Here is a 27293-nt window from a genome sequence, read left to right on the forward strand (position 1 = left end):
AAAAAAGAAATGCAGACTCTTGGGCCTCCTTAGACCTCCTGAGTCAGAATCTGCATTTAAAAGAATAAAAATAAAAAAATAAAGGCGAGGGTAGCTTGAGGCAAGAAAAGGCTTTGCGTGTTTGAGGAAGTATGTAGAGCCCAGAATGGCTGAGCTTGATGGGAGAGGGGAGGGTGCATTAAGATGAGGTTGGAAGAAGGAAGGAAATCTGATCTTGCTGGGCTTCAGCAGGATTTTGAACTTGGTCCAAGTGCAGGAGGAAATCTATGAGTGTTTTAAAGCAGGGTCAAGTGATTGGACTTACGTTTTTAAAAGAGCACTCTGGCTACTGTTTGGAGTGGAGTGAGGAGAAGTGGGTTGTCTAGTTTGAAATGATGTTAGTAGTCTAGGCAAGACATGATGGTGTTTTAGGATAGGGTCATGGCAATGGAGGTAGAAAGAAGTGAATAAATGGAAGATATATTCTGGAGGGTAGAATCAACCCACCTTAATGGCATTAGATTGGAGAATTGAATGTGGAGAGTAAATAAGGAGGAAGACTCACAAATGACGTTCAGGTTCTAGCTTGAGCAGATGGGTGAATTGTGATGCCATGTATTGAAATGAGACTGGAAAAAAAATAAGCTTAAGGTAAGTTTCAAGAGTTCATTTGTAAACACATTAAATTTGTGATGCCTAAGAGATATTCACATAGTAATGCCAAGTAAGATGTATTTTTATTTATTTATTAGGGTTTTCTATAAGATTTTTGTGTAATAGAAGGAATTCTGCTGGCCCCAGAGATTTGAAAACCCTACATCTAGTTCAAATCTCTCATTACATAAATGAAACTCTGGTAAGTGAAATGTCTTGTCCAAGGTCACAGAGTACAGCCTAAGTTGAAGCCTGACTATCTTGACTTCCCAGGCAGGTTTTTCTTAAGAGTCATGCCTCATAATCCGTTTTTTTTTTAAACCCCCATAGTGACTAATTTCTAAGCTAGTTGCAAAACTAAGATGGAAAAGGTCAGGCTTGGAATGGAAGTACTGGGCCAGAAGTGTCCTGGAACTGCTGGATTGACAGCAGAGGCATTGGTGGGAGTTCAGAGGTGAGGTCCCAGCAGCTTTGGCAGCCCAGCATGGCCAGTGGGCTTTTGTTTTCCCATCATAAGCTGCAGGAAAGGGAGCCTCCTGGGGAAGAGTTTTCTTGGGCAAGCCTTCTGTGCTTAACTAGTGCTTTGTGGGTTTCTTAGTTGGCACTGTTCTTACAAGGCTCCTTTAGCTTTAAGTCATTCAGAGATTATTTGTCCAATACGGGACCAAAAACTACATTCTGGTTATTAATTGAAAATAAATATCAGAAAACCAGATCGTTGGTGGAAGAGAAAGCCAAACAGTCAAATTGTAGCAGTTGAGAAACATTTCTCCTACTTCTGTTGAGATATTGAATATGAATATTTTATATGTAAGTATTATGAGATTCTAAAGCAGATTTATATGCTAGGTACATAAGAATGTAATTTTGGTAAGTAACATGGCTTATGTAAAAGATTTTGGTCTTGGGGAGTATTTTCATTAAAAAAAAAGAAATCCGTCAGAGAGATGCTAGTTAGTGAAGCAGGGCTTTTCGTGGGACACAATTTGGGTGCAGCCTCTTAAAGTTTCAGTTTCTAGTAACACATGTCCAGGGACTAAAATTTTACTCATCTTCCCAGGGAGAATTTGTCTTGGGAGGATGGATTTATACCAACCAAATGAATGTATGAATACCAACCTTGCAAGGGACCACTGGACAAATTAGAATACCAGTGTTTTAATTTATCATGGAGATGGATGGATGGAACAGAAATACAATTTCAGTGGCTGATTATTTGTCTGCTAGTTCAAGGGTCACCTCTTCACAATAGCAAGGTACTAAATTAATAGAACAGTCCTCAGGAGCTTATAATTAGAGAATAGGGAAATAGTTTTTAGGCTATGGGAACATCAAATGAACCATTCTGTCCCACAGAGGAGTAATCCCAACAGTATGATAAAATCCTCTTGTCTCCTGTTGGTCTGTGCTGGGTAAATGCTACAAGTTCTTACTCTACACTTCTGTCTTTTAGATGCTTCCTGTAGACTTTTTGTTCCATCAGCACTTTAGGCAGTCATGTTACAGTAAGGTTGATTAGATTACAGATTTTACATTCCATTCCTGAGGATATACTTTCTTTAACTTGATGGAACTAAGATGTTTCCCAAGGCTTCATACACTTCACACAGTATCAGTGGCTGCCTGCTATAGACAGATAATCTCTGTTTCAGTGGTTCTTAAACTTGAGCATAGGAATCACTGGGGAAATTTGTTGGAAGTGCAGATTTTCAAGTTTGACCCCTACAGATTCAGATTAAGTAGATCTGGAGATTGGACTCTGAGGCCTATATTCTTAGTTCTTACAGTTAGAGAAATATCACATATGTGTGAATGCTTAGTAGTTTCATTTCAAAGGGCAACTTTATTGCTAAAGTCTATGGTACTCTAAATACTAATAATAAGACAGAGGCTTGATTTCAAAACCTTGGAAAGTTTCTTCAGTACCCATAACCAATTTTTAAAACAGTACAAATTTTTACAATTAACTCTTGCTTTTATTTTCTTTGCCAAAATACTCTGGGGAAGCTGTGGTTGTGTTGGCCATGCAGAAGGAAAGTTCTCTTTGACCAGAATGTCTTGAACATCCGCTTCTTCTCTTTCTTCACTGCTCTGGTTCAAGACTTCCTCATCTCTCATCTGGAGATTTCTTCAGACTCTCACCTTGTCCACCCTCTCCCTGGGTGCAAATTGCTGGTGGAGGTGATGGTAACTATTGTCGGATTTGGGGTAGAAGGAATAACATGGTCAGCGGCATCTTAGAGAAGTCATTCTGACAGGATGGAAGATGGATTAGATGGGAATATCCGAGTCTCCAGGGTGAGTGTAGTTCACAAAAAGCTAATATTGGAATGAAATATTAAATTTGGAAAACAGGAAATTTCCCTACTGCTTTTGTAATATAGAGTATAGAATATAATCCTTGAACAAATAGAAGCAACAGAAAAGGTCTCAATTTTCTAGCACGTGGTCCCATCTCTTGCTATTCCCACACTTGTGTATTGTGTTCCAGCATGTGCTTACAGCACATGTATTTGTACATACTGTTTTCCTTTTCTGGATGCTGCCTCACTTTCAACGTTTATTGGCTATCTTTTATGTGCCCTTATTAGGACATGAAGATATAGTGGTGAACAAAATTAAATTGGTCCCTGTCCTAATAGAACTTACAGTTTAATGGGGTTGGGGAATGAGATACCAAATAAAAACACATACAATAATGTAATAGTAAGTGGGAAAAGCGTTAGCAAAAGTGCTATGAGTGGATAGAAAAGTGGATCTAACTTAATCTAGAAGGTCAGGAAAGTTCCACCTGAGGAAATGACTTGTCAGCTGAGACCTGAAGAATTAGTAGGAATTAACTAGGAAAGTGGGAGTTGAGAAGAGGGTGTTTGTTTTGGGTAGGGTGAGCATCTTGTCCTTAGGGCCTGAGGCAAAGAGGAATAATCAGGAAATTCAAAAGAGGTCTGTGTGATTGAAAGTTAGTGAATCAGGAAGAGGCAGCAGCTATGATGTAGGAGAGGTAGGCAGAGGCCTTACTGTTTACAGTGAGTTTTTTTTTTTTGGCTTTATCCAAAATGGGAAGTTATTGCGGGGTTTTAAGAATAAGGGTGAGGAGTGTGGATATGTTCAGATTAATATTTGAAAATGGTGACTGGCTATTTTATGGAGACAGCATTGTAGGGGTATAAGGTGGGAATCAGTAGACTAAACAGGCTGTTGTATAAACTCATTAGACTGTGAGTTCAGGGGAGAGATGATGGTGATCTGGACCAAGATGTTAGGACTGAAGATGGGGAGAACTGAATGGATTGAAGAATTATTTTGTAGCTTGAATTTTGGTAGGACTTAGTGAGAAAGAGATTAGATGTGGACTATGAAAGAAAGGGAGATGTCAAGGATGACTCCTAGATTTCTGGATTGACTTGGGTGTAGATAATAGTCGTTTTTATTAAGATTGCAGGGAATGCTAGAGGAGCAGGTTTAGAGGAAAAGATCGAGAGCAGTTTTCAAAGTTCTTTCTCTGTGGATTCTTGTTCTTTACCTTAGAAACTCCCACAAGATTCTGCTCAAAATTGCCCTCCTGTGAAATCATGTTAAAGGTCTTTTTCCCCTCCATCTCCTATAGAACAGTAGATTGTACTCTTATGTTGTGTCACTTGGTAAAGTCTTCTCTTAATACTTCTCTCTCCATTTTATAATTATGTACGTACCTATCTCTCTCACAAGCAGAGACTTCCAAATAACTATCTTGTTTGGTCTTCCTGGAATGTAGAAAAATATTTCTTCAAGTGTTTTCCACTGAGTTATGTATGTTAAAGTTTCCTTTATCGTAAATCCAGGATTACTTTGCTGAAGAACTTTTTCCAGACTTTTGTATCCTCATGCGGATTGTGACTCTCTGGAAAGGGTGTAAGGTGTGCAGTATTTTCCAAAATTATTTAGTTCTCCCTCCCCTCCCACCAGCTTTTGTTTTCTGAGCATCTCATGTTACTCGTGTTGAGAGTGAGAGGTGGGCGTAGGAACATTCTGTGGGAAATGCTGATCTGTGTGTGCCCCTGTCACAGAGTAGGCACATAGTTCACTGAGCCTGGACTACATGAAAAGCAAATCTGACGGCCGTGGGAGAACATCTCTGGATGTGTTTGGGAAGCTCATTTTGCCTGTAGTTGAGCTGCAGATGTATTTCTTTTACCCATAGTGATCAAAACAGACACCAAGGGATGAGAATTTACTGTCTATTGTTTGTTCCTGCCAGGCTAAAAAACCTAGGTGACATGAGATGACAAATTTTGTTCTGTTTCTTTGTAGCTAAGCTGAGAAGAACTGAACAAAAAATTCTTTGGTTCTTTTATTTATTAACTCCCAACATCAAAACAGTGCCTTTCTTACACCACCTGGGTTGTTCATAAAATAAACAGAGTTATATTAGTAACTATTTTTTTGTAAAAGAAATAAATGTCCAGTATTTTTCTAAAGGCTATTTATATTCTGTTTTAGAAAGTTGGCTGTAGTGACGCAGAACCTAGGTTTCAGGGAAATATCGACAGGATATAGACTAAATGGAGAAGACCCTGTTCTTTTTTTGAAGACTGTGTGAATTTATTTGGGAGGGGAATTTTTCTTTATTTCAAAAGTTAGAGTGTTCAAGACGGTTATTTTTTAGAGTGAACCTAGAGGAAAGTTTTACCAGGAGCTCAGTGACTCAAACAGGAAATATATTTGTTTTTAAACTTAGACTTTATTTTGCAATACCAGATGGCATTATTGTGTTACATTTATTAACAGACTCTGACTGCTAGTATCTTATAGTCGTGTGGAGTGGGTAGGTGCCTTTGCTCTACAAACTTTATTTGGCTATAGAGTTAACTATGAAAATAATTTTTTGAGTGATATAAAATATGGCTTAGATTAGTAGGGTAAAGATATGGTAACCACATCTACGTGTGTACTTCCACCTCTTAATTTATATATTTTCATTTACTTTCCCCACCTTTTATTATCATAGATGTTTATTTCCAAATTGGAATAGCTTGGAATGGTAAGGAAAACTTGGTCATCTTTAGTCCTGCTATCAGATAAGTTATCATCCCTTTAATATTCCCTCAACTGTCAGGGCTAATCTTTAGAACCGAACTTCTGAGGTCACCGTAAAGAGCAAATAAAAATCTGTGAATAAGGATAACTTTTCCATTTATTTTAAGAAATGCCTGGGGAAAGGAAAAGTAACTGCTGAATATTTTTAGCAGTGGTGATAGGGACTGTATGAGTAAAATGTAGTGATTTTTTAGCAACAAAAACAGCTGCAAATTTTGATGCTTCTTCCTCAGTATCAATCTCGTCTTTTCTGTGCTGTACATACCTTTACACAAAAATGATGTTATAAATTTTTCTAGACCTGGTAATCTGTAGTCACTTATTCAAAAAGCCACAGCTCAGGATACATTTTTTTGTATGCCTCACTCTTTACTTTGGCTTCTAATAAAGCATTTTTTGTCCAGGAAAATCATTTTAACTGTAGAAACTCCCACATTTGTTTCAGGTCGATCTTCTCTCTTTCCCTTTGAAGACGCCTTCCTGGACGACAGTCATGGCGATCAGTCCTTGTCATCTGGCTTAAGTTCTCCCACTCGCTGTCAAAATGGGGAACGAGTAGAACGCTACTCTAGAAAGGTGTTTGTTGGAGGCCTTCCTCCTGATATTGATGAAGGTACTATGCATTCATTAATGACTTTATAAAGGCCAGGTTTGTTCTTTCTGTGCTCTGCCTCTCCTCTCCAAGGCAGCTTTAGGACGTTCATGTCTTAGTGTGCACGAGGTGAGACTGTTTGATGGATGAGGAAGTCCTAGGTTGTGCACTTCAAGTCTGCTGTTCATACGTGTTCATACATAGCAGTCTCCCAAGAGCTTCCCATTTCCTAGTTATTAATTTGAGGATAAATTTTAAAATAATAATGAGAGCTACTATTTCTGAAACTCTTACTATAAGCCTATTATTGTGCTAAATGCTTCACATTATATTATCTCATTTAATCCCAATAGCTTTCCATACCCATAGTTGGTAAGGCATATCTTACCAACTCCATTTTATAGATGAGGAACCTGAGGATCAGATGGAAACAATTTGTCGCAGGTCATGTAGCTAAAGGTACAGTTGGAACTCGAAACCAGTCTGATTCCAGAACTTTTGCTCATGTCCATCACACATATCATCTAATATTTTAATGTAGATACCTATTAATGAAAAGCCTCCCTTGCCTTTAAAAGAATGAAGAATAATTAGAATTTTTAATATATTTTTGAGATACTCACAGTCCAAAAGTGAGTTTTCACTTGTGCCTAAAGCCAGTCGGTCAGCACATAGTATGTTGTCAATAAATATTTGCTGGATGTATGAATGAAATAAAATTGTGACAAAGTTAACTTAAGGGAAAAAACAATGTCTCTGGTTCTAGTAGGCTTTGGATTTACCAAAAAAATATCGTTAAAGCAGAATTGTTTTGCCAGCATTATTCCAGCTATGGCATTTCTCTAATTTATTATAATTTTCTTTTTTTCATGATGAGGGAAGAATAGTCTCTAAAAATATTTTTATTTTAGACTTGCTGCTTGAAAGTTGTACACAGCTGGAGTCTCATTTTCCTTCAAACTATTCTTGTACTAGTGTTAATCTCATTGATCAATTGGATTTTTCTTTAAGACAAAGTTTTGATCATGGCTGAGGGAGTGGCAACTTAAGGCTTAGTAGGAGCTAAGTTATAACCTCCTGCTCTGAGTCAAAAGTCAGAAGGAAAAGATAAATTTATTGAGCTGTAACTTTTGAAACATTTTCTTTATAGCATGTGTAGTAGGTATATATGGGAAAGAGACCGTTGGCTTTTAACTTTTTCTTATCACCAAATAGAATTACCTACTTATTGCCCCTTCACCTCACCAAATGAATCATATCTATTTCTAAAATAATCTTAGACATTAATAAACTTAGATTAAAAATAATAATCTAAGATTAATAATCTTAGAGATCATTTCATATGAATAAAAGCACACATTAAATATTTTGAATACTTTTGCCTTTTTTCTAAAAACAGAACATTCCTATTTTTAGAGTCTCCTTTTTACTTGGCAGAAAGGTCACCTTAGCTAATGTCAGATTTTTTCTTCCAAATTCTTTATATCAAATTTATTGGCAGTGAAGGGAAATGAATTATAGTTAGAAATACATTCTGCATGATTGAAAGTGAATAACCAAATGTACCCCCCAAACAATGGTATTTCACTTAGTAGGTTTGACTTCTGTAAATTTGCTTTAGAAAGTAGCTCTCAAAACATTTTTTACATAAAAAGACACGTTTTATGCTATTCTGTTTGCAGTATTTTTTTCTCTTTTGCTAAGATTCCTTCTTTGTTTTGTAGATGAGATCACTGCCAGCTTTCGCAGGTTTGGACCTCTCGTCGTAGACTGGCCCCACAAAGCTGAAAGCAAGTCATATTTTCCTCCTAAAGGTAATGCACATAAAATGTCTCTACTGCCTGCCTGTTTCTCCAAGATGCAGTTCAATAAAAGGTAGCCTTTTAACTCCTGAAATAGCTGGTGACTTTTTTCTCTCAATTAAGAAAACATTTTTAGGTTGGTCCTCTTTTTGTGACTTACTGTTTCCATTTGGAGACTATTCCCCCAGGAGTACACTGATTGTTTCATGGCATCTCTTTTATTGACCGTGAGGTCCTGTGAATCTGTATGAATGAGGCTTGTGCTAACTTTTCATTATTTGAGAGAAAAGATCTAGAGTTTTGGGGAATGTCAGAGATGGGAGAGGAAAAGATAATTTAGAGTCAAGTTTTATTTATATCCCATAGCCCTGTGGTTTTATAGATCTTATAAACCCCAAACTTGGAAAACCTAGTGGCTGAAGAATGACATTGTATGAAACTACCTTTATCCATATCTGTATCTAAGTGACTTAGCCTGTTGAGGGGTAGAGGGCAAACTAGCAAAGGACTCTTCACATGACCTTGCTTCCCTTATTTCTGGTAGGCTTTTTTGATGTTTTACAAAACCATAAAAATATATTACTTTGTTCATAGCTTGTCATTTCTGTGGAACTTTTCTGATGATATTAACTTTTGGTATATTCCTAGATTTATATAGAAGAATGTTTTGAGTTAAAAAGGAAATTTTCTTCTTGTGTTATGTTCTGTAGATCTGTTTCAAGAGTGTCTTTTATCTCTAAAGAAATTTTTTTGATATGTAGTATTATGTAACATTACTCACTACAAGAAGATGGAGTCAAAATACTTGTCCTTCCTATACTTTGTAAGGAATTAAATTATAGCTTAACCTGGGAAAGGCAAGTGGCTTCCTTTTATGTCTGGTTTATTAGGTTTATCTGTCACCTATACTTCTTCTCACACTCTTTATTTTATTTTTTTTTGCTGGGAAAGATTCACCCCGAGCTAACATCTGTTGCCGATCTTCCTCTTTTTTTTTCCTCCCCAAAGCCCCAATACATAGTTATATATTCCAGTTGTAGGTCCTTCTAGTTCTTCTGTGTGAGCTGCTGGCACAGCGTGGCTACTGACAGATGAGTGGTGTGGTTCTGCGCCCGGGAACTGGACCTGGGCCACCGGAACCCAACTTTAACAACTAGGCCATCAGGGCTGCCTCTCTCACTCTCTTTATAACCTATGAAAATAAGTTACTAAATAGAGGCCTGTTTGTTTACTTTTAACATTCTTCTGTTAATTCTTTACAAGAATTTTTAAAGTTAAATTAAGTTTTATATTAATCAGAAAGGATAAAAATCATCATGCTGATTATTCCAGTGAAGGAATGTGTTCACCACTTTGTGGTGCACGTATGGCACTATGTAAAGGCACATGTTCAAAACATGTTTCTAGGAGTGCTAATAATTTGTTGAATCACAGTAGTGTTATTTCAGTGAATGAGTTCACCACACTGTGCTGCATGTAATGCACTCTTGTAAAGTCACATGTATGAAAAGGTGTTCCTGAGAGCACTAGTTGCACATGTGAATCAAGACAGTGTTATTTCAATGAAAGAATGTGTCCACCACACTGTGGTGCATGTAGCAAACTCTGTAAAATGACATGTATAAAAGATATTTCTAAGAGTGCTAGTTGAAAAAAATAATCATGTCAAAAACGCTATAAAAATGATTCTTGGATAAAAGGTGTCAGATGATGGTTGTAAAAAATGAAAACAAAGATCAACATATATATATATGGTCATGTCCAAAGAAACTTATCCCAAATCTACCTCTATCAGAAATAATCACTGTATATATTTTATTAAATATCCTTCTGATATCTCTTTATGAACATAGACATTTATATGAAATTTTAAATTTTACATAGATGTGATCACACTATACATGTTATACAAAACTTGCCTTTTCCCTGCAGCAATATCAATGTCTTTCTATAAGAAACCTACATTATCATTAATGACCTTATTTTGTTTAATCAATCCTATTGGTGGACATTTAAGTTGCTTTTAGCTGTTGCTTTCATGAATCATGCTTCAGTGAATATCCTTGTGCCTTCATCTTTTTGCCCTTTTATAATTACCTCTTAGGGTGAACTTCCAGAAGCAAGGTGCATATTTATACAGAATGCCAAGCTACCCTTAAGGAAGATCATACACTTTTATGTTCCCACCAATAGTACCTGATTTACAAAACAGTTTTATTGAAGGTCTAGGGAAGTGACTCTTTCTTATTCATTGCCAATCTGATGGTTAAAATAACATCCTTTTATAGGCATTTTTTTTTCTCTTTACTGGCCCTTGAATTCATTTTACTTTTTTATATTGGCTTCTAATTTCTGTCTGGAATTTGTATTGGAGAAGGCACAAGAAGGGATCCCGCTTTATTTCTCCAGGTAGCATGCCAGTCCTTCCCATAGTCACTTATTGACTATTCTATTTTTTTTTTCATTGATTTGAATCATTAGAAATAGATATTGAGGGGCCCAGCCCCGTGGCCAAGTAGTTAAGTTTGTGCGCTCTGCTCCGGTGGCCCAGGGTTTCACTGGTTTGGATCCTGGTTGTGGACATGGCACTCTCACTGGGCTACACTAAGGCGGCATCCCACATGCCACAACTAGAAGGACCCACAACTAAAATATACAACTATGTACTGGGGGGCTTTGGGGAGAAAAAGAAGAAGAAAAAAGAAATAGGCATTGATTGAAAGGTCGTTTCTTCTGTTTTTCAATAGAATGCTCAAGTTCTCTGGAACTGCTCTGTCCAGTATGATAGCCACTAGCCACATGTAGCTAATGAGCACTTGAAATGTGACTAATTCGAATTGAGATACGCTGTAAGTGTAAAATATACACTGGATTTTGAAAACAATTTAAAAAAAATAAAAGATCTCTTAGTGATTTTGTTTATCTGTTAAAATGATAGTCTTTTGGATGTATAGCATTAAATAAAATATATTAAAATTAACTTCACCTGTTTCTTTTTACCTTTTAAAATGTAGATACTAGAAAGTTTTAAATTAACATATGTGATTCATATTTCTATTTGGCAGCACTCCTTTAGAACAGGGGTCAGCACACTACCTGTTTTTGTATGGCCTGTGAGCTAAGGAGAGTTTTTATATTTTTAAGGGTTGTAAAAACACACACACAAGAAGAGTATGTAACAGAGACTATATGTGGCCCTCAAGTCCCTTTGCAGAAGGTTTGTTGATTCCTGCTCTAAAATAGCCCAGAGAACTGCTCATTTAGCTTCTGGGACATCTACTAACAAAGGAGGCAGTTTATTTCAGAGGAAGTCCATGTGTTTGCAGACCTAATTCTTAAATTTTGTTCTTCTATTGGGTCAAATGCTTCCTGGCAATCTGTACCTATTGGTCAATTTTGTCCTATAATGTAAAACAAAATATCATCATTGTGACATCTATCTCTTGGTACTTAAAGGACTATCAGTTTCTCTTTCAGTCTTCTTTTTTCTAAGCTAAATATTTTCACTTCCCTTAGTCATACCTCATGTCTAATGGTTTTTGGATCACCGTTCTTCTTGTCTACCTTTTCTGTATATATTCTCACATTTACAATATCCTACTTAAATTTGTTACTCAGAATTGAAGAGAGAACATTTGGGTTGGTTTGAGCAATACAGAGTTTAGCAGCTCTATGAACTCCGTGGTTTTTGGTACCACTCCTATATAACAGCATTATAACATAGAACTATAAAACATTAGAGGTGGTGCCCTTATTTCACAGCTGAGGTTAAGTGTTGAGATGGACCAGTGAGAGCCAGGCCAAGAAGAGAATCTAGATCTCCTAATTCTGGTCCTCAGCTTTGCATCCTCGGAGAGCAGATTGCCTTTCTGGTGATTGGGGTCAGGGAGGAGAAATTATTATTATACTATTGGCTCCTGTTGTGTTTTGCTCTCAGCTAAAGTCTGAAGGTTGACCTATTTTGGGAGGACCGAAAGAAATTTGATGTTATTCCAAGATTGAAATAACTTTGGGAATCCATGCCCATTGCTTTGAATGTTGGGAACAACTAAGGAATTCACCCCAAATTGTTCTGTACCTCTTAATAATGCTCCCTTGTACTGTTTCTACTTTTCCTTAAATTCCTTAGATTTTAATTCAAGTCTGTGCCTTCTTGGTAATGCCCCTCTTGCTGATTGTACTTTTCTTTAGATCACCTCAGGTTGACCATCAGGTACAGTTTGTTTGGCTCTATGTTTTAGGCTTGTATGTAAGTAGAGAGGAATATGTGAATCATCCTCTATTGAGCCATTTGGCCTTTTTCTCGGAAAGTATACGCCTATTGAAATAAACAAAACCATTCATCCACCCCGCAGATTTACCTATACAAATATAGTGTAGGGTTCGTAAAACGATGACCATTTCAGTGGACTGTGGGGAGCTTAAAGTCAATGTAGAGAAACAGTGGCCAGGCACATGAATTGTCCCCTTAAATGTTGTTGAGCCAGCAGAGTGGGAGGTGGTGGAGACAGGGGCTCTCTCCAGGACAAAGGCCACTGAGGCATTTGATCAACCATTTGAGAATATGCAGAGTTCTCTGGATCAGTTTGCCTATGGCCTACAAGCAAATAATTGCTTATTGTTCTCCAGAGCACCACTGAGAACATGGAAATGGTAGGTAGGCATGAAAGTCAGAATGTGTGTCTTCATGATTTGGTCTCAGAGCTCATGAACTTATAGTCCTGTGGGGGAGATAAGAAATAAGTCAGATGGTCACAAAAATAAACACAATTACAAACTGTGATAATTCTGTGAAGGAAAAATAGAGAATGCAGTGAGAGACCCTAAAAAGAGGACACCAATTACAGTTGGGGATATGGAGAGACCTTCTCTGAGAAAATGACAGTTAAGCAGACCTGAAAATTGAGGAATTAGCTAGAAAGTGTAGGGAAGCAAGTTCCAAGCAGAGGAGTACCATATGGCAAAGACAGTGTGAAAGGGCTTTAGTACCTTTGAAGAAATGAAGGAAGTATGGTTGGAATGTTGTAAGGGGGAGAAAATGATGCAAAAGAAAGAGCCTTGAAGAGGTAGGAAATTTTTTTCTTCCCTAAATTGATCCAGTCCTCCAGAGAGAGTGGACGTGAAGGTATTTGTGTGGTGTTTGTCTTTGGAGTGGAAGGAGGATGGAGTTGGTCAAGTAGAAATATTAGTTTAAGATACTTTTGAAAAATAGTTGCTGATAAAATTGAAGCAAAGTCTTGCTTTGTATTTTCTCCATTTAGTTCTTGATGATGAGAAGAAATCCAAATCTAGTCAAAATATTGAGGAGAAGTTTCCTGAGATTGCATTCACATGCTTTTTAGTTTTGGAATAGTAGAGTTGAAATTGTGAATGCTGGAAAGAGAGGTTCTCCCAAATGTTAGGGCATGAACCAGATTGCACGTTCATATAGAATACTAACCAACACCATTATGTTTGTAATAGCTTGGGTGCAGGTAATTTAAAGATAGTTATTGAAAAGGGGTGGTGAGAGAACAGAATAAATGCAAACAGATGGCTTAGGTCCTGGTGCACATGATCATATAGCATTGGGAATATGAATCCATCAAATCTTTGTTACATGTTCGTCTCGGGAAGAGTCTGTATTTGGCCTTGTGGGGAATCTAGAGAAGACACCATTCTTGTTTTTGAGAAGGCTGCAGTTTCTTAGAGGAGACATGAAAACACAGATGTGAAGCATTAAGAGCATGGATTCTGGAACTAGACTTGCTGGGCTCCCCCACCTATTAGTGGTATGACCTTAGGCATGCTGTTTAACCTTGCTGTGCCTTCATTTCATCACCTGCAAAAGAAGGATAATAATAGAACCTACATCATAAAGTTGAGATAAGGATTAAAATGAGTAAATCCATGTGGAGTGCTTAAAACAGTCCCTGCATATGGTAGGTATTGTGAATGATGTTGTTATTTTTTCTTAAAATACAGATCAACTTATGGTTAATGACAAGTGAGCAAAAAATATTCTAGGCATCCAGAGGTGGAACAGATTGCTGTGGACTGTGCAAGACCTTGATCTTCAAAGCTAGGCAGGAAAAGAATAGGCAGAAATTGTAGGGTGCTGGAATTATAATTAGGATAGCTAACGTTTACTGAGGGCTTGCCCTGAGCCAGGCAATGGGTTACTATTTTCTATGCCTAGTCTCATTTAATCTTCGTAACTCCACAAAGTAGGCACCTTTAGCATTCCCATTTTATAGAGGAAGAAACAGGTTTAGAAGAGGGTAATTTGTCCAGTCATGTGTTAAATGATAGGACTTGGATTTGATCCTAAACAGGTTGACCTCAGAGCCGAAGATTCTTAAATATTGCACTCTAGTATTCTTATCTGGGAATAAGAATGGCCCAGAGCTAGGCAGCAGGCTTTGATTAAGGCAAGGTTACGTGGTAGCCTGATTGCCAGGCCTAGGACTTGGGCCAAGGAACCACTGATCTAGAGTACAGGCTCTGGAGCAAGCTGCCTGGGTTGGATTCCTGTTGCACTACTTGCCACCTCTGTATCCTTGGGCTAATTATTAATCTTCTTAAATCTCTCTCTCTTTTTTTTAATCCACAAAATGGAAATAATAATCGTTTCTACTTCTAGTTTCCTATGAGGATTAAATGAGAAATGTGTGTAGAATACTTTCATAGTGCCCAGATATCATTGAAGTCTTCTTTTTTTTTTAAGCAAGAAAGAGGTTGGGTTTTTTTATTTGGTTTTAGTTTTTTAGCCACGGTCAGAAAAACTGTTTAGGAATTTTCTGTAATCCAGCTCATAGAAATAATAAGGACCCCAAAGACCTAAGATATTAACACGGAGATATTACTAGAATGGAGAGGGAAAGGGACCAGTCATTCTTAGTGATAAGGTAGATCATGATGGTGGTAGATTTGATGGCAGGGCTGTGCTAAAATTCCTTCCATTGAATGAGACTCATGGCACTATTGAATGTAGAGGAGTCAACTGAGAAAACTAGTTTGGTGTAGTGATGATTTGATTAAAGACATGTACAGTTTGGTATGTCCTCACATCTGATCTGAGAGGAAATTCCTAATGGGCAGTGGAATTGTGGTTAGGGAGTTTGGGAAAAGAGACTGGGGTTGGAGGTACCCAGTCTCTCACAAGAGTCATGTTTGTAGAGAGGAGGGAGAAGTAAATGAAAAACAGATAATAAGTAACTTTTGTTAGGAACCAGAAGGGAGAAGATGACATGGCAGTGGAGATGTGGGTGAGTGAAAGACTGGGAATATGTCTGTGGCTGTGGAGACTAAGGAAAGAAGCTTCCAGAAAGAATAGTCAACACCATCAGATATTGCAAGGTTACTGAGAAGACCTTCATGGACTAGAGATGAGTGTGGCCCACTTGTGAAGTATAGGATCACAGTAATTTCTATTGTTATCTTAATTCTAGGCCTTAATATTGTAATGAAGTAGTAAAACCAGAACAAAGCAATCTGATTTGCAGTGAACAAGTATTATTTTATAAGCAATGAGAATAATCCTGCCTGCCCAGCAGAACCAACCCGTCGTCATTTTTCTGTTTCCTTCCAATCTTTATTCATATGTATCTTTTTTTGTGGGGTTGTAATAATAGCAGAGATATAATTTTCTATTCTCCTTCCCCTTTGCCATGGTTTTAAATAATTTTCATATTTTTCAAGAGGCTGCTTAACCTATTGTTACACCGTAATTTACTTGCTTGTTGATCATTTAGGCTGTTCCAAATAATGCTTCTGTTAATATATTCTTGTATATGGCTTTTTCTTTCATATTATTTTCTTTAGGATAAATTTGCAGAAGCTTAACCAGAGTTAAAAGAAAGGAAAATCTTAATGACTCCGGATTTGATATCACATGGCTTCCCAAAGCAATTTTCTTTATGAAATTTATGCTAATTTGGACATCTGCAGCACAGTTTTTGCTTAGTTCCAAGTCAGATAAATGATAGATTGCAGTTGTAGACTTACCTTTTTGCCTGTGTGTTTGGAATATAATGGACCCCCACAGAAGCCAGGAACCACGTTGGTGTGAATCATACTTGAAACATTTAAATCTTTTCCTCCCCTGTCTTGTCTGTTGAATCTTGGATGTTCTTTGACATCATCTCCTATTATTCTCTCTCGTACCCACTCCGGCCATGCTGACTTCTTTGCTATTCCTTGAGGTCAGCTAAGGCATCTCAGGGCCTTAGTACTTCCTTTTGTTTGAAACCATCTTCCCCAGATTTCTGAATGGACTGCTCGTCTTTTCTCTTAGGCAGACCTCTACTCAAATGTCCCTTTAATAGAGGGATCTTTCCTGACTTCCTTATCTAAAATAGCAGCCCCTCTACCCTCTTGCTCTCTATCCCTCTTATCTTCACTTTATTTTTTTAATTCTCATTTTATTTTTCTTCAAAGTGCTTACCACAACCTGAGGAAATTATATGTGTTTTTCTGTCTGTTTTCTAGATTGGAATGTAAATTTTATAAGTGTAGGGTATTTTTTATGTTTTGCTCACTGCTCTATACCCAATACCTTGGATACCTGTCTCAATGGCTGGCCCTCAGATATTTATTAAATGAATGACTTTTATCTTTGCAAATGATGAGTTCCATACTTGCTCAGGAAGTAGAGTCCACCAAATTTTAGAGCTGGAAAGTTCCCTAAAGATCATCTCATTTTAGTACAACCTTTGTTTTAAACTGAGACTCTAAGAGGTAAAGTGTCTTTTCCTAACAGCACACAGTCTTTGTTAGACAGATTTGGACCCGGCAGACCTATCGTTTATACTATTTTACCTGGTGAGTTGTAAAGAAAGTAGTTTTTATTTGTTTTGCTAATATGTATCATTTGTGGGAAAGAAAGTTAGGTTTAAACTGTATAATCTGATAAATTAGGCTGTTATTTATAAGGCTGAATTTTATATAAAAAGTAGCAACTTAAGATATATGACCCATGGTACACTTTCACAGCTATTTAAAAATGAAAGTGGTCCTTGGCTTTTTCCTGAATTCTTCTGTTCTGTTGGTCATACTCACAAAGCTGGGATATTTCTAAGAGCTGATTTAGGCTGAGGCTGCAGGTCTGAGCTGCCCTTTAGTTGTAGCTTAACCGTGGGATTCTGCCTCTTGGGTGATGCCACATCATTTCTGGACATGAGTGCACTACTTTGTAGTTGAGTTCTTTGACTGCAAGAATCAGAGGTTCTCTTGTGCTACCTCAGATTGGGGATGTGGTTATGAGTAACAAGGAAAGCCCAAAAATAGGAGCTGTGAGAGAACCAGGTGTCATGGAGACTTTGCTAGGGGGTGGCAGGCTGCAGGGATTTGAATTGTGGGAGCTGTTAATTCTTCATTGTATTGTTCCACCATTATCATGACTCAACTCTTCTCTGCATGTGTGCTCCTCTCTCTGCTTCAGTGCAAATTTTCCTCTTTCTACTTGAATTCCAGAGAGAGGGAATCTGATTGGCCCAGTTCATCTTTTAATACCTAGTTGTGACATAGGGCATCCTAACAGTAGTAGCCTTAGAATCCTTGACTGCTTAATAAAGAAACAGTTCATTTCTGCTTCCTTGAGCTTGGGGCCATGAATTTGGCATCTAGGAAGATAAGTTGGGTATAACAAGCTTTTATGCTGATATTAGATATGTTTAGCAAAACCTCCCTGTTTGCCTCCTGTGAAAATAGCCTAAATCCAAAGTTGCTGTCACTGGAGCTACAAAAAATGTCTACCCATCCTGAGCCTTCTATACGTGGTTCTGTGCTAAGAAGCTGCTCCTGATATTGCCAATATCTCACCTCTTGTGGCCCCTGGGGCTGGGGCCAGGGGGAGGAGCTGACCTCTCCTGGGCAGTGAACACAGCTGCACTACCAGTGTTGGCAGAGTCCTCTGGGGCAAAGGCAAGGACAGCAGCCAGCTGCAGATGTTGGACAGGAGATTGGCCGCGTGGCTCCGAAGCCTGTTCAGAAGTCATTGGTGCTGGCAGTGGAATGGAGGAGGCTGTCCTCCTCAGCCCACTTACTTAGCCAGCTTCAGCTCTGGCAGTCCAGGGCTACAGGGTTCAGGTGCACAGCCAGGTGAACTGGAACAGTTACAAGCATGCAGATTTACGCAAAAGTGACCCATGCCTTGCACTCTGCTGATGCCCACCCACCTTGAGTAAAGTGTGTATAAAAGTGTGGCTGTACTGCTGGTAATCATGTGTTTCCTCTGCAGTGGCCAGGCTGGCTTGACTACTGATTCTTGTGACGAAGATCATGCAGTTGTGGAAGTTTATACAATACTAACATGGTTTGTGAACCTGACATAAGCCAGGCCACATGGGATTCAGGTCGACTTTGAGCCAACAAGCTAAGAAGAAACTTTGAAGAACAGGAAAGAGGACTCTACTTTAAAGGGACAAAAATAGGTCTTTGTGAAGCTGCAGTGGGCTGGATTCATGGCATCTATTTCTTTTTCCTTCAGTTTGTCTAAATCTGGCTTTGGAAAGGAAAGTTTTCAAACTCACATTTTTTTCCCTTGTAGCATAACTTGAATGGAAATAAGTCAATGTTGTTTTAGGCCCAGATTCTAAGTTTTTCCACCTTCTGAGTTACATAAACTGATCAAGTTGGGAAGCTAAATGGTTTTAGCTTGTACTTAACCTTTTGCAGTTTGTAAGCTTTTGAGTAATACTTTACCTTTTCTTTTTTTTTAAAACACGGGTCCTAGCTTATAGTACTCATCCTATTTAGTGAATCCTATATTTTAATATTTAATCTATTGAAATTTTCATTCTCAGGAAGGATTTTCTTGTAAAAACATGAAAACTGCACTGCATAGCAGCAAGAGTGGGCTTTTTGTTTTGTTTTGTCCTATTTTGACAGATGGAGCAGTATCTTATTGTTGCTTTTAAAAGCTTAGCACACCCTCAGTTTAACCTGTTTTATTAAACACCTATCTCTTCAACATTGTATTGAAGATGAATTATAAGAGTTAGTCTTTGATTTCAAAGCATTTGTCGTTTGAGGGACCTTAGAGAAAGGAGTAGGCAATAGGAGTGTACAGGATAAGGCCTGAGCAGCCACATAAATGAGAGATGTCTTGTACTCTGTTAAGCAGTACTTGTGCTTTGCCCAGGCAGAAGTGCTTGGAAGGGAGAAATGCTTGTTTAGTTTAGAGAAGCCAAAGCCACCCCTGATGAAAACTTTCTCTGGAAGAGAGTAAATTTCAGGAACTGAAATGGAAGGTGCAAATTTGGCAGGCTGAGGCAGAGAGAATGTTTTAGAAGAGGGTGTAGCTTGGGACAGGACTTGCTGACAGGAATTGGGTAGGGCTAAGGCCATGAGCAAGTGAGACCAAGAGAGGATATGTCAGTTGAAAGAGTTTGGAATGGGAAGCTGAGAGGATCTGTTGAAAAACTGTGAAAGCTGAGGGCAAAGATCTGGATTGTCTTTCAAAATAATATGGATAGCCTTAGTCTTGAGAAGGGGAAATGGTGACACAGAGAAAACCTATTGGCAGCAGCATTAAGAGCTCATCAGATGAGCCACTCCTGATGGCCCAGTGGTTAAAGTTTGGCATACTCTGCTTCAGCACCCCAGGGTCAGTTCCTAGGTGTGAAACCACACCACTTGTCTGTCAGTAGCCATGCTGTGGGGGCAGCGCATGTAGAAGAACTAGAAGGACCTACAACTAGAATATACAACTATGTACTGGGGCTTTGGGGAGAGAAAAAGAAAAACAAAAGAGGGAGATTGGCAACAGATGTTAACTCATGATGAATCTTTCCCAGCAAACAAAACAAAACAAAAACCTTACCAGAGGAGTATTAAAGTGTAAGGAGAAGAAGAAATTAGGTTGTCAAAGTTCAGGCAGTGTACAAGCAGGGCTGGACTAAAGCTTCGTCTGTAGGGAAGCATCTGCTGGGTTAAAGTGTAGAATTTGCCAGTTGTCTGATGTTGAATGAGGGAGAGCAATAAGCAGTGGGGCAAGAGCTAGGTATTTGTGGACTCAGATGTGGATACCAGCAGTTACTAGTTATATCACACTGAGCAGGTCATTTAGTTTCTGAGCCTCAGTTTACTCATCTGAGTTAATACTGCTCCTTGGGTTATTAAAAGGATTATGTGAGACAGTGCACATACACATCAACACAGTACTTAGGCTTAATAAGTATTAAGTAGTATTAGTGTCCTTCCCCCGATGAAAATGTAATGCTTCATAATAATAAAACTGCCCAACTAGTCTGACCAGTTCCCTCCCTCACCCCCAGACTGGTCTCAGTTTTCTTGGTCAGGTGCTTGTTAGAACTGACTGTGACTAGAACTGACAGATTGGCAGACTTCACAAGGATCTCTTTATATAAGAAATGTGTGGTTATATAAACAAAGCAGACTATAATCCCAAATGCCCCAGGTCACTGCCCTGGACTGCAGGACATTACTAAGAACACAGGAAGTAGATTGCTAATTTTCAACTCTGAGGTGGTTCTACCCTTCAGACTTGTTTTCTTATCCATTCCACCTTGCCCAACCCCTTGCCTGCCAAGCAACGAGCCCACAAAGAGACAGTTACTAGTGTAATAGAAAACGAAACAGTCTGGTACCAAAATGTTTGAGCCTTCAGCCCTAAATATAGTCAAAGAAATGTGTTTGGTTCTGAATGCAAGGGGAATGTTTAGGAATCTATGGACTTGGGTGGTACCTGAGGAGCCATCTCTACATCTTAACTTAGGCTAATTCCTTCCCTTGGAATGTCCTCCATTTTTCCACCTGTGTCATACCTTTAATGTCTGGCTTCTATACCACCACCTACAGAAAATCTTTCCTGATTTCTTTATTTATGACTTCTTCACTGAAAGATCTGTCTTCCTTCTGTGGAGTCCAACTTTTAAAAATATGTTTTAAGAAATACTTCTTGGGGTCCTTAATGCATTATTCCTAGGTTAGAGTTCTCTCTGTATTTATTCTTCAGGACCTTCTTGTACTAGCTTATAAACTACTTGAGAACAAGGACTTGTTTATGTCAGCATTTCCCCATAGTGCCTAGGGCACATAGTCAGTATTCAATAAATCTTGAAGGTCAGATGTTCTCATCCAAGAGCAAAATAAGTAACAAATCTAGTTCAGAGACCTACAGTGTTCTCCAGGCAGCAGACCAAGGGTTGAAGAGATCTTGGTCTCTTCTCACCCACCGCCCTGGATCCTATGCTCTACTAGTGAACTCTACTCACTCACTGTTTTCCAAATGAGCTGACCGTTTGACCCTTCTGTGCCTTGGCCTGTGCTCTTTCCTGAACTTGGAATGCCCTTACTTCCTAGAAGAGTAATTATCCTCTAGCTCAGATATGGCCTTTGCTTTGTGGCTTTCCTTGATGTTTGGACACCTCTGCTCCATCTGTCTTTCACCAGTGTTCTGTAGGACATACCCCCAACATAGCACTTTTCATGTTGTTTCTTAGTCATTTATTTACAGGCTGAGTTTTTTTAGGGCAGGGTTCTTCCTAGGCTTATTCATCTTTGTAGCTTCATTGCCAGCATCATATCTTGTACCTCCTAACTATTTTTGGTTCTATTAAATTGAATCCAAGGACAAAGATTCCTGAGGCAAACCAGGTAAGTCCCCTGACCTGAAAGCCAAGGTCAGAGAGAATGTTTGGAACAGACTTGGTGTGCCCCAAAAAAGTCTGAACTCAGGCAGCTCCAGCTGGAGAGGTGTCCTTCAGCTTTCTCTAGGAAGGTCACAGGAAATCAGGGAGGCTGGATTCTGTGCAGGGAGAGATCTCTCTCTCTCCAGACTTGGAGGCTTCCTCCTGGGGCTGATCTCACTTAGTCAGAAACCAGCCAGCCCTTGGTCAGGCCACTGTTTTATGAATGCAGTGGTGGTTCAGGCACAGCCCTACAAGCTGGAATTATTTTCCCATTATAGTTGATACTTGAAACATATTGATCACTAAAAGCATTAGTTGATTTTAAGAACTACTGGGTCTTTCAAAAGACCACATACCTCTTTAGAGAATGGGAGTGTATATTACCCTCTTCTTCAGAAAGACTTTGTGGTTTTTAATTTTTTCTTTAATAAATTTTTATTTTGAAAAATTTCAAACCTACAAAAAAGTTGTAAGAATAGTTCAATGAACACTTACATAGCTTTCCTCTAAATTCACCAGTTGTTAGCATTTTGCCGCATTTGCTTTCTCTCTCCTTTTTTCTGTCTGTGTGTATATACACACACATATATTTTGATGAATCATTTGAGAGTTAAGTTGTAGATATCAAACCCTCACTTCTGAATGCTTCAGATGTCTCCTGAGAACAGGAAATATTCAGATTGTTCTAGTAATGTCCTGTAGGACTTTTTTTTTAACCCAAGATCCAGTGAAAGTCTAGCCTTACATGTAGTTGTCATCTCTCTTTACTCTCCTTTGATTTAGACAGTTTTTCCTAGGTTTTTGTCTTTTGTGTCATTTAAAGAGTTCATGCCAGATGTTTTATAGAGTATCACTTAATTTGGAATTATCTAGTTGTGCCCTCATAGTGAGATTCAGGTGAAACACTATTATCAGGAAGACCACACAGATGATGTGCTGCACTGAGAAGGACACATGCAGGAGGCACCTGATGGCAGTTTGCCCTGTTGTTGGTGATGTTAAGTTTGATAATTTGGTTAAGGTGTTGTCTGCCAGATTCCTCCATTGTAGAAGTACCTTTTTTCCCCCTTGCGAATACTGTTAATCTGTGAAGTGGTACTTTAACATAGTATGAATATCTTGTATTCTCTCTTCAAATTCACCCAATGGTTTTAGAATCCATTGAAGAGTCTTGCTTAAGTTGATTATTACTATGATGGTGATATTCATTTTATTAAAATCTGATTTAATTTAGTGAGATCTGCTCTGTAACTCTCTCAAGAGCCTTCATTCTAAATATATAACTTAAATGTATATTGAAAAACAATAAGCATCTTTACTAAATATGAAAATTTGCTGGACCTTAATAAAACTAAATGTAGACTTCTGATTATTTTGAAATTCATCATTTCAACTCTTCTTAGCATAGTTTTTATGGGCTGTAGAGCAAATATATCTACATAGAACTTAAACACTAAAACACAGGTAACCACTTCATGCTACTGAAACACTGCCAAATGATCACTGTCACTAAAGTGACAGTAAATGATAAATAGGTAAGTCCTTATTTGCTAGTGATATTGAAAGTTTTATCTCACCATTTTTAGATGAGACAGTATAAATTAACAGTTGAAGAATGAGGGCTCTGGAAGCTGACCGAGGTTTTAATTCCAAATTAACATCTAGGTTTTAATCTGAGGTGGCCCTTACCTCTTGGAGCTTCAGTTTCCTCATCTGTAAAGTGATAAGAATAACAACTGTATTTACTTCATAGAATTACTGTGAGGATGAAAAGAGCTAACAGATGTAAAATGCTTATTCTTAGCAAAGTACCCGGCACATTGTAAGCACTTCGTAACTGGTACTCGTGGTGGTGAAGTTGGTGGTGATATTTGTACTAGAGATCAAGTATAAAAAATTATAATGTGAAAAATTATTTATTTAAGAGCTCAGGGAGCTTTGTTTTTGAAAGATAGCCAAGAACATTTTGGAGCTTGTTATACTTAATGTGTTCTAAGGTATTAAGAGAAAAAAATCTTTTAATTAACTTTACCCTTCAAAAATCTGGCCAAATAAAATGGAATTATCCCAATTAAGTCTTCCCCACCTCATACCTACCTTTTCCTCTTTACCCCAGAGAAGTGCATTGGTCAGTTCTGGCTTGTCCAAAAATCCCTCACTGTTCTACTCTCCTTCCCCCAACCTATTTGGCACCAGTGGGAAAGCAAGCAATTTCCTGCCATCCATTCTGCCCATAACCCAGGGTTGTGATGGTGACAATGCCAAGAGTCCCTACTCCTCCCCTCAGAGCCCATATTTCTACCCACAGAGGAGCTCTGAGTTGAGGGCCTCTCATAGCTCACTGCATCTCTGAAACCCCTACATACTCGTCAAGTACTTGGGAAACAAGGTCACCATTTCTGAAACTTGAGGAATTTTATAATCCTGTTATCTCTTACTGGCTCAGATGGCAAGGGAGAACAGAGGGAGTATAATTTTTTGGCCAAGTTTCTTTTATATACCTTTCAAACTAAAACCCTGGCATCATAGTGACAGTTTGAGGAGCTCAATTTATAGGTATAATAGGCTTTTATTTAAAGAATGTATTAAAATCAGCAAATAATACCACATCTGATAATTATCTCTTCTGGTGGAAATAGCTAATGATATATGAAAGCAAATATTCAGTCTCTTTATTGTTTTTTTACAGTAATATTCAGCCTGTCACTCAAATAACTTTAAGGGTTTTCTTTTGTTTCTATATTACTGCCCTTTATTCATCAAATGCTTGCAAATGCAAAGTAGAAAGTGTATATCATTAATCTGAACTCTGATCTTTATAATGAGACCATATGCAAAACTCAATTTTACATATCACATAAATAACAGAAAATGCAGTAAGAGAAAAATTGACACATAATATCCTAGTTTACAAAGCACCTTTACATATATTATCTCACAACCTACATCTCTGTAAGATAATCAGGACAAATATTTAAGTTTCTTCATTTCACAGAGAACGAAGTAAGACTCAGAAACTTTAAGGTAATATTCAAGTTCATGGTTCCACTTACTGGGTGAGCTCAAACAAGTTGCTTAATCACTCTGTGCGATTTCTTTAATTGTAAAACAGAATAAAAATAGTGCTTACCTCACAGGGTGTATGTGAAGATGAAACGAGTTATTATACGTAAGGCATTTAGAACAGTGGTGCATAGTAGATACTCAATAAATGTTAGCTATTAGCTGTTATTACCACACAGTTAGTAAATGTTAGAACTTTGACCCAAATCCAAACCTTCTGATTCCTAGTCTAGATCTCTTTTCATAGTACCACGTGGAATTTCCCTTTTAGTAAATCATTGATTGAATTTCCATCTCACATTGACCTTGTTATTCTTGAAGGGATCTTTTTCTACATTGTTTACTTTGACCTTAAATTTCTGAAAATCAAAAAGGAAATGTGTTTGAAGGCTTCTTCCTTCCTGATTTTTTTTAATACTCTAATTTCTGTTGTCATCTGGGTTTGGTTGACCTTGAGGTATCCAAAGTTATTTTAGTAGGTGAAGGTATCATAAAGTTGTTTTCCTCAGTGATTTTGGGTGTTTATGGTGATTTTGTTTTGGTTGGAAGGCTAAAGTAGGAAGTAGGATTGAAGGAAGTTCTTGGACTTGAATCACACTCCTTGTGTGTAGTGCTAAGAGAATATTGTCGTTACTGAAAGTGGCAGCTTGCTGATCAGGGAGTAGAGATGATTGTTGTAAAAGATCATTTGTTGTAAAGAGTCACCCTGAAGAAACTGGTAAAATATTATGGGCCATTCCCTGGCAAAGGATAAGAAGTTGTTTGTAGATATTTTTCTTGGTAATAGTATTTGTAGCAGGCTTTTACTTGTGAATCGCAGTTGTTTTTACTCTGTCTACTGCCAATGTTAGCATTTTTGGCTGTGAGATAGGCCTGAGTGAAAATCTCTGTGCTTCTGTGGTAGCTACTCAGCTACTATGTGGAGACTCTCTCCCTACCCTCTGATGCCCAAGTTGAACCCAGTTTGGGATTTGATGCAGAAGATTGCAGAGGGTGGGCAGCAATGTGCAGGAAGGGTACAGTCAGCCTGGTGGCCTTTCAGAGGCGAGGAGCTGGAGAAAGCTCCAGCTCACTGAGCACGCCCATCCCCAGGCCGTTTTATGTGCCTGTGCACAGTGTACCCAGACAGGGTCCTCTCCAAGAACAAGATATCCAGTATGCCTCTTAGGATCTTTGTGGAAGATCTGTACCAGGATTTAACTTGGTGAGGAAGGAGGTTTGAGAGGATATGCTAAGACTTCCTCTTGGTGATATTTGCATTTTTTAACCCACTCATCTCTAATATTCTCTTTGGCAAGTGCAGTTAATGTTCTCACATTAAAAGAAAACACAGAATTTTTAATAGATTCCCTAGGGCTTAGTGATAGTTTGATACTGTTTGTAAAAGAGAGAATATGAAGAAATGATGTATTATCTTTTCTAGTTTTACAGTTAGGTTTTATTTTTCTTGCCTGGACATCTGCTGAATCCTCTGACCCATCCAGCCTGGGAGCAAAAGTCCAGGAAACAGCTCTGGGTCCTGCCACATAGGCAACCTCCCTTTTGCAGCTACATCCCCACTCCTGTGGGCTTGGTCTTTTCCCCTGTGTGTGTTGGCTTTTGCCTGTTGCATTGGTCACTCAGTGTGCTGGGTAGTGGTTGATCTTTTTCCTGCTCTGTTTGCCTAGATGCTCTGTAGTAGATGAGGAATTGGGACAAAGGATGAAAAAAGAGTACCCGTTATTTATTATCCACTGCCACTGTCATTACGTGCTGTCCAGGACTCCAGAGAGCTTTGCTTCTAGGCCAGTCGATTAACATCTTTGTTTAATGGGTGAGAATCTTCTGAATATGAGGGTTCTTATTATTCTCCACCACTTACATCTTTCTGGCATGCAGTGCACCAGGGGAGAACCGTATTGGTGATGTTTTCCTTTAAGGTCAGTACCCAGGACCAGGAGTGGAGGTGACAGCTGAGAGATTTAGCAAAGCTAAAGGGGTTGTAGAGAGGTTGAGTAATTGAATACCAGGCTTACACTAGCTCAAGATGGGCCTTTGCTCAGCTGCCATTCATGAGTGCCAGTGTGGCAACAAGCACCAGATTTGGCCCTTTGAACATGTATTGTCCTCTTTGAAGTCTTTGCTGATTCTCTCGAGTCAGATGCCTTGCTCCTCTGGGCTCCCACGGCACTTTTTGTCCCCACTTATCTCCCTCAGCTTTGTAGCAAGTAGTTAATTGTCTAAATGTCTGTTTCTTCTGCCACATAAGTCTCTTGACAGCAGGAACTAGTCTCACTCATTTCAGTTTTCTCATAATGTATAGAATGTGTCCCACTTGTTAACAGTTGCTCAGTAAATCTTACTGATTCTGTGTGTGTGTGTGTGAGGAAGATTGTCCCTGAGCTAACATCTGTGCCAGTCTTCCTCTTTGTGCTTGAGGAAGATTGTCCCTGAGCTAACATCTGTGCTAGTCTTCCTCTATTTTTTGTGTGGGATGCCGCCACAGCGTGGCTT

The 27293-nt window shown here is 38.5% G+C and overlaps 1 protein-coding gene across 20 annotated transcripts in view; it reads left to right on the forward strand.

Moving 5' to 3' along the window:
• CPEB3 (cytoplasmic polyadenylation element binding protein 3) overlaps nucleotides 1-27293 on the forward strand; it is a 230789-nt gene that overhangs the window by 104165 nt on the left and 99331 nt on the right. For all 20 annotated transcript variants that reach the window (XM_044754192.2, XM_070487189.1, XM_070487204.1 and 17 more), the window contains 2 exons: nucleotides 6155-6322; nucleotides 8026-8115. In XM_044754192.2, coding sequence (XP_044610127.2) covers nucleotides 6155-6322; nucleotides 8026-8115 — 258 coding nt within the window. The remainder of the gene's footprint in view (nucleotides 1-6154; nucleotides 6323-8025; nucleotides 8116-27293) is intronic.

Source organism: Equus asinus, chromosome 2 (assembly GCF_041296235.1).
Source record: "Equus asinus isolate D_3611 breed Donkey chromosome 2, EquAss-T2T_v2, whole genome shotgun sequence".
NCBI lineage: Eukaryota > Metazoa > Chordata > Mammalia > Perissodactyla > Equidae > Equus > Equus asinus.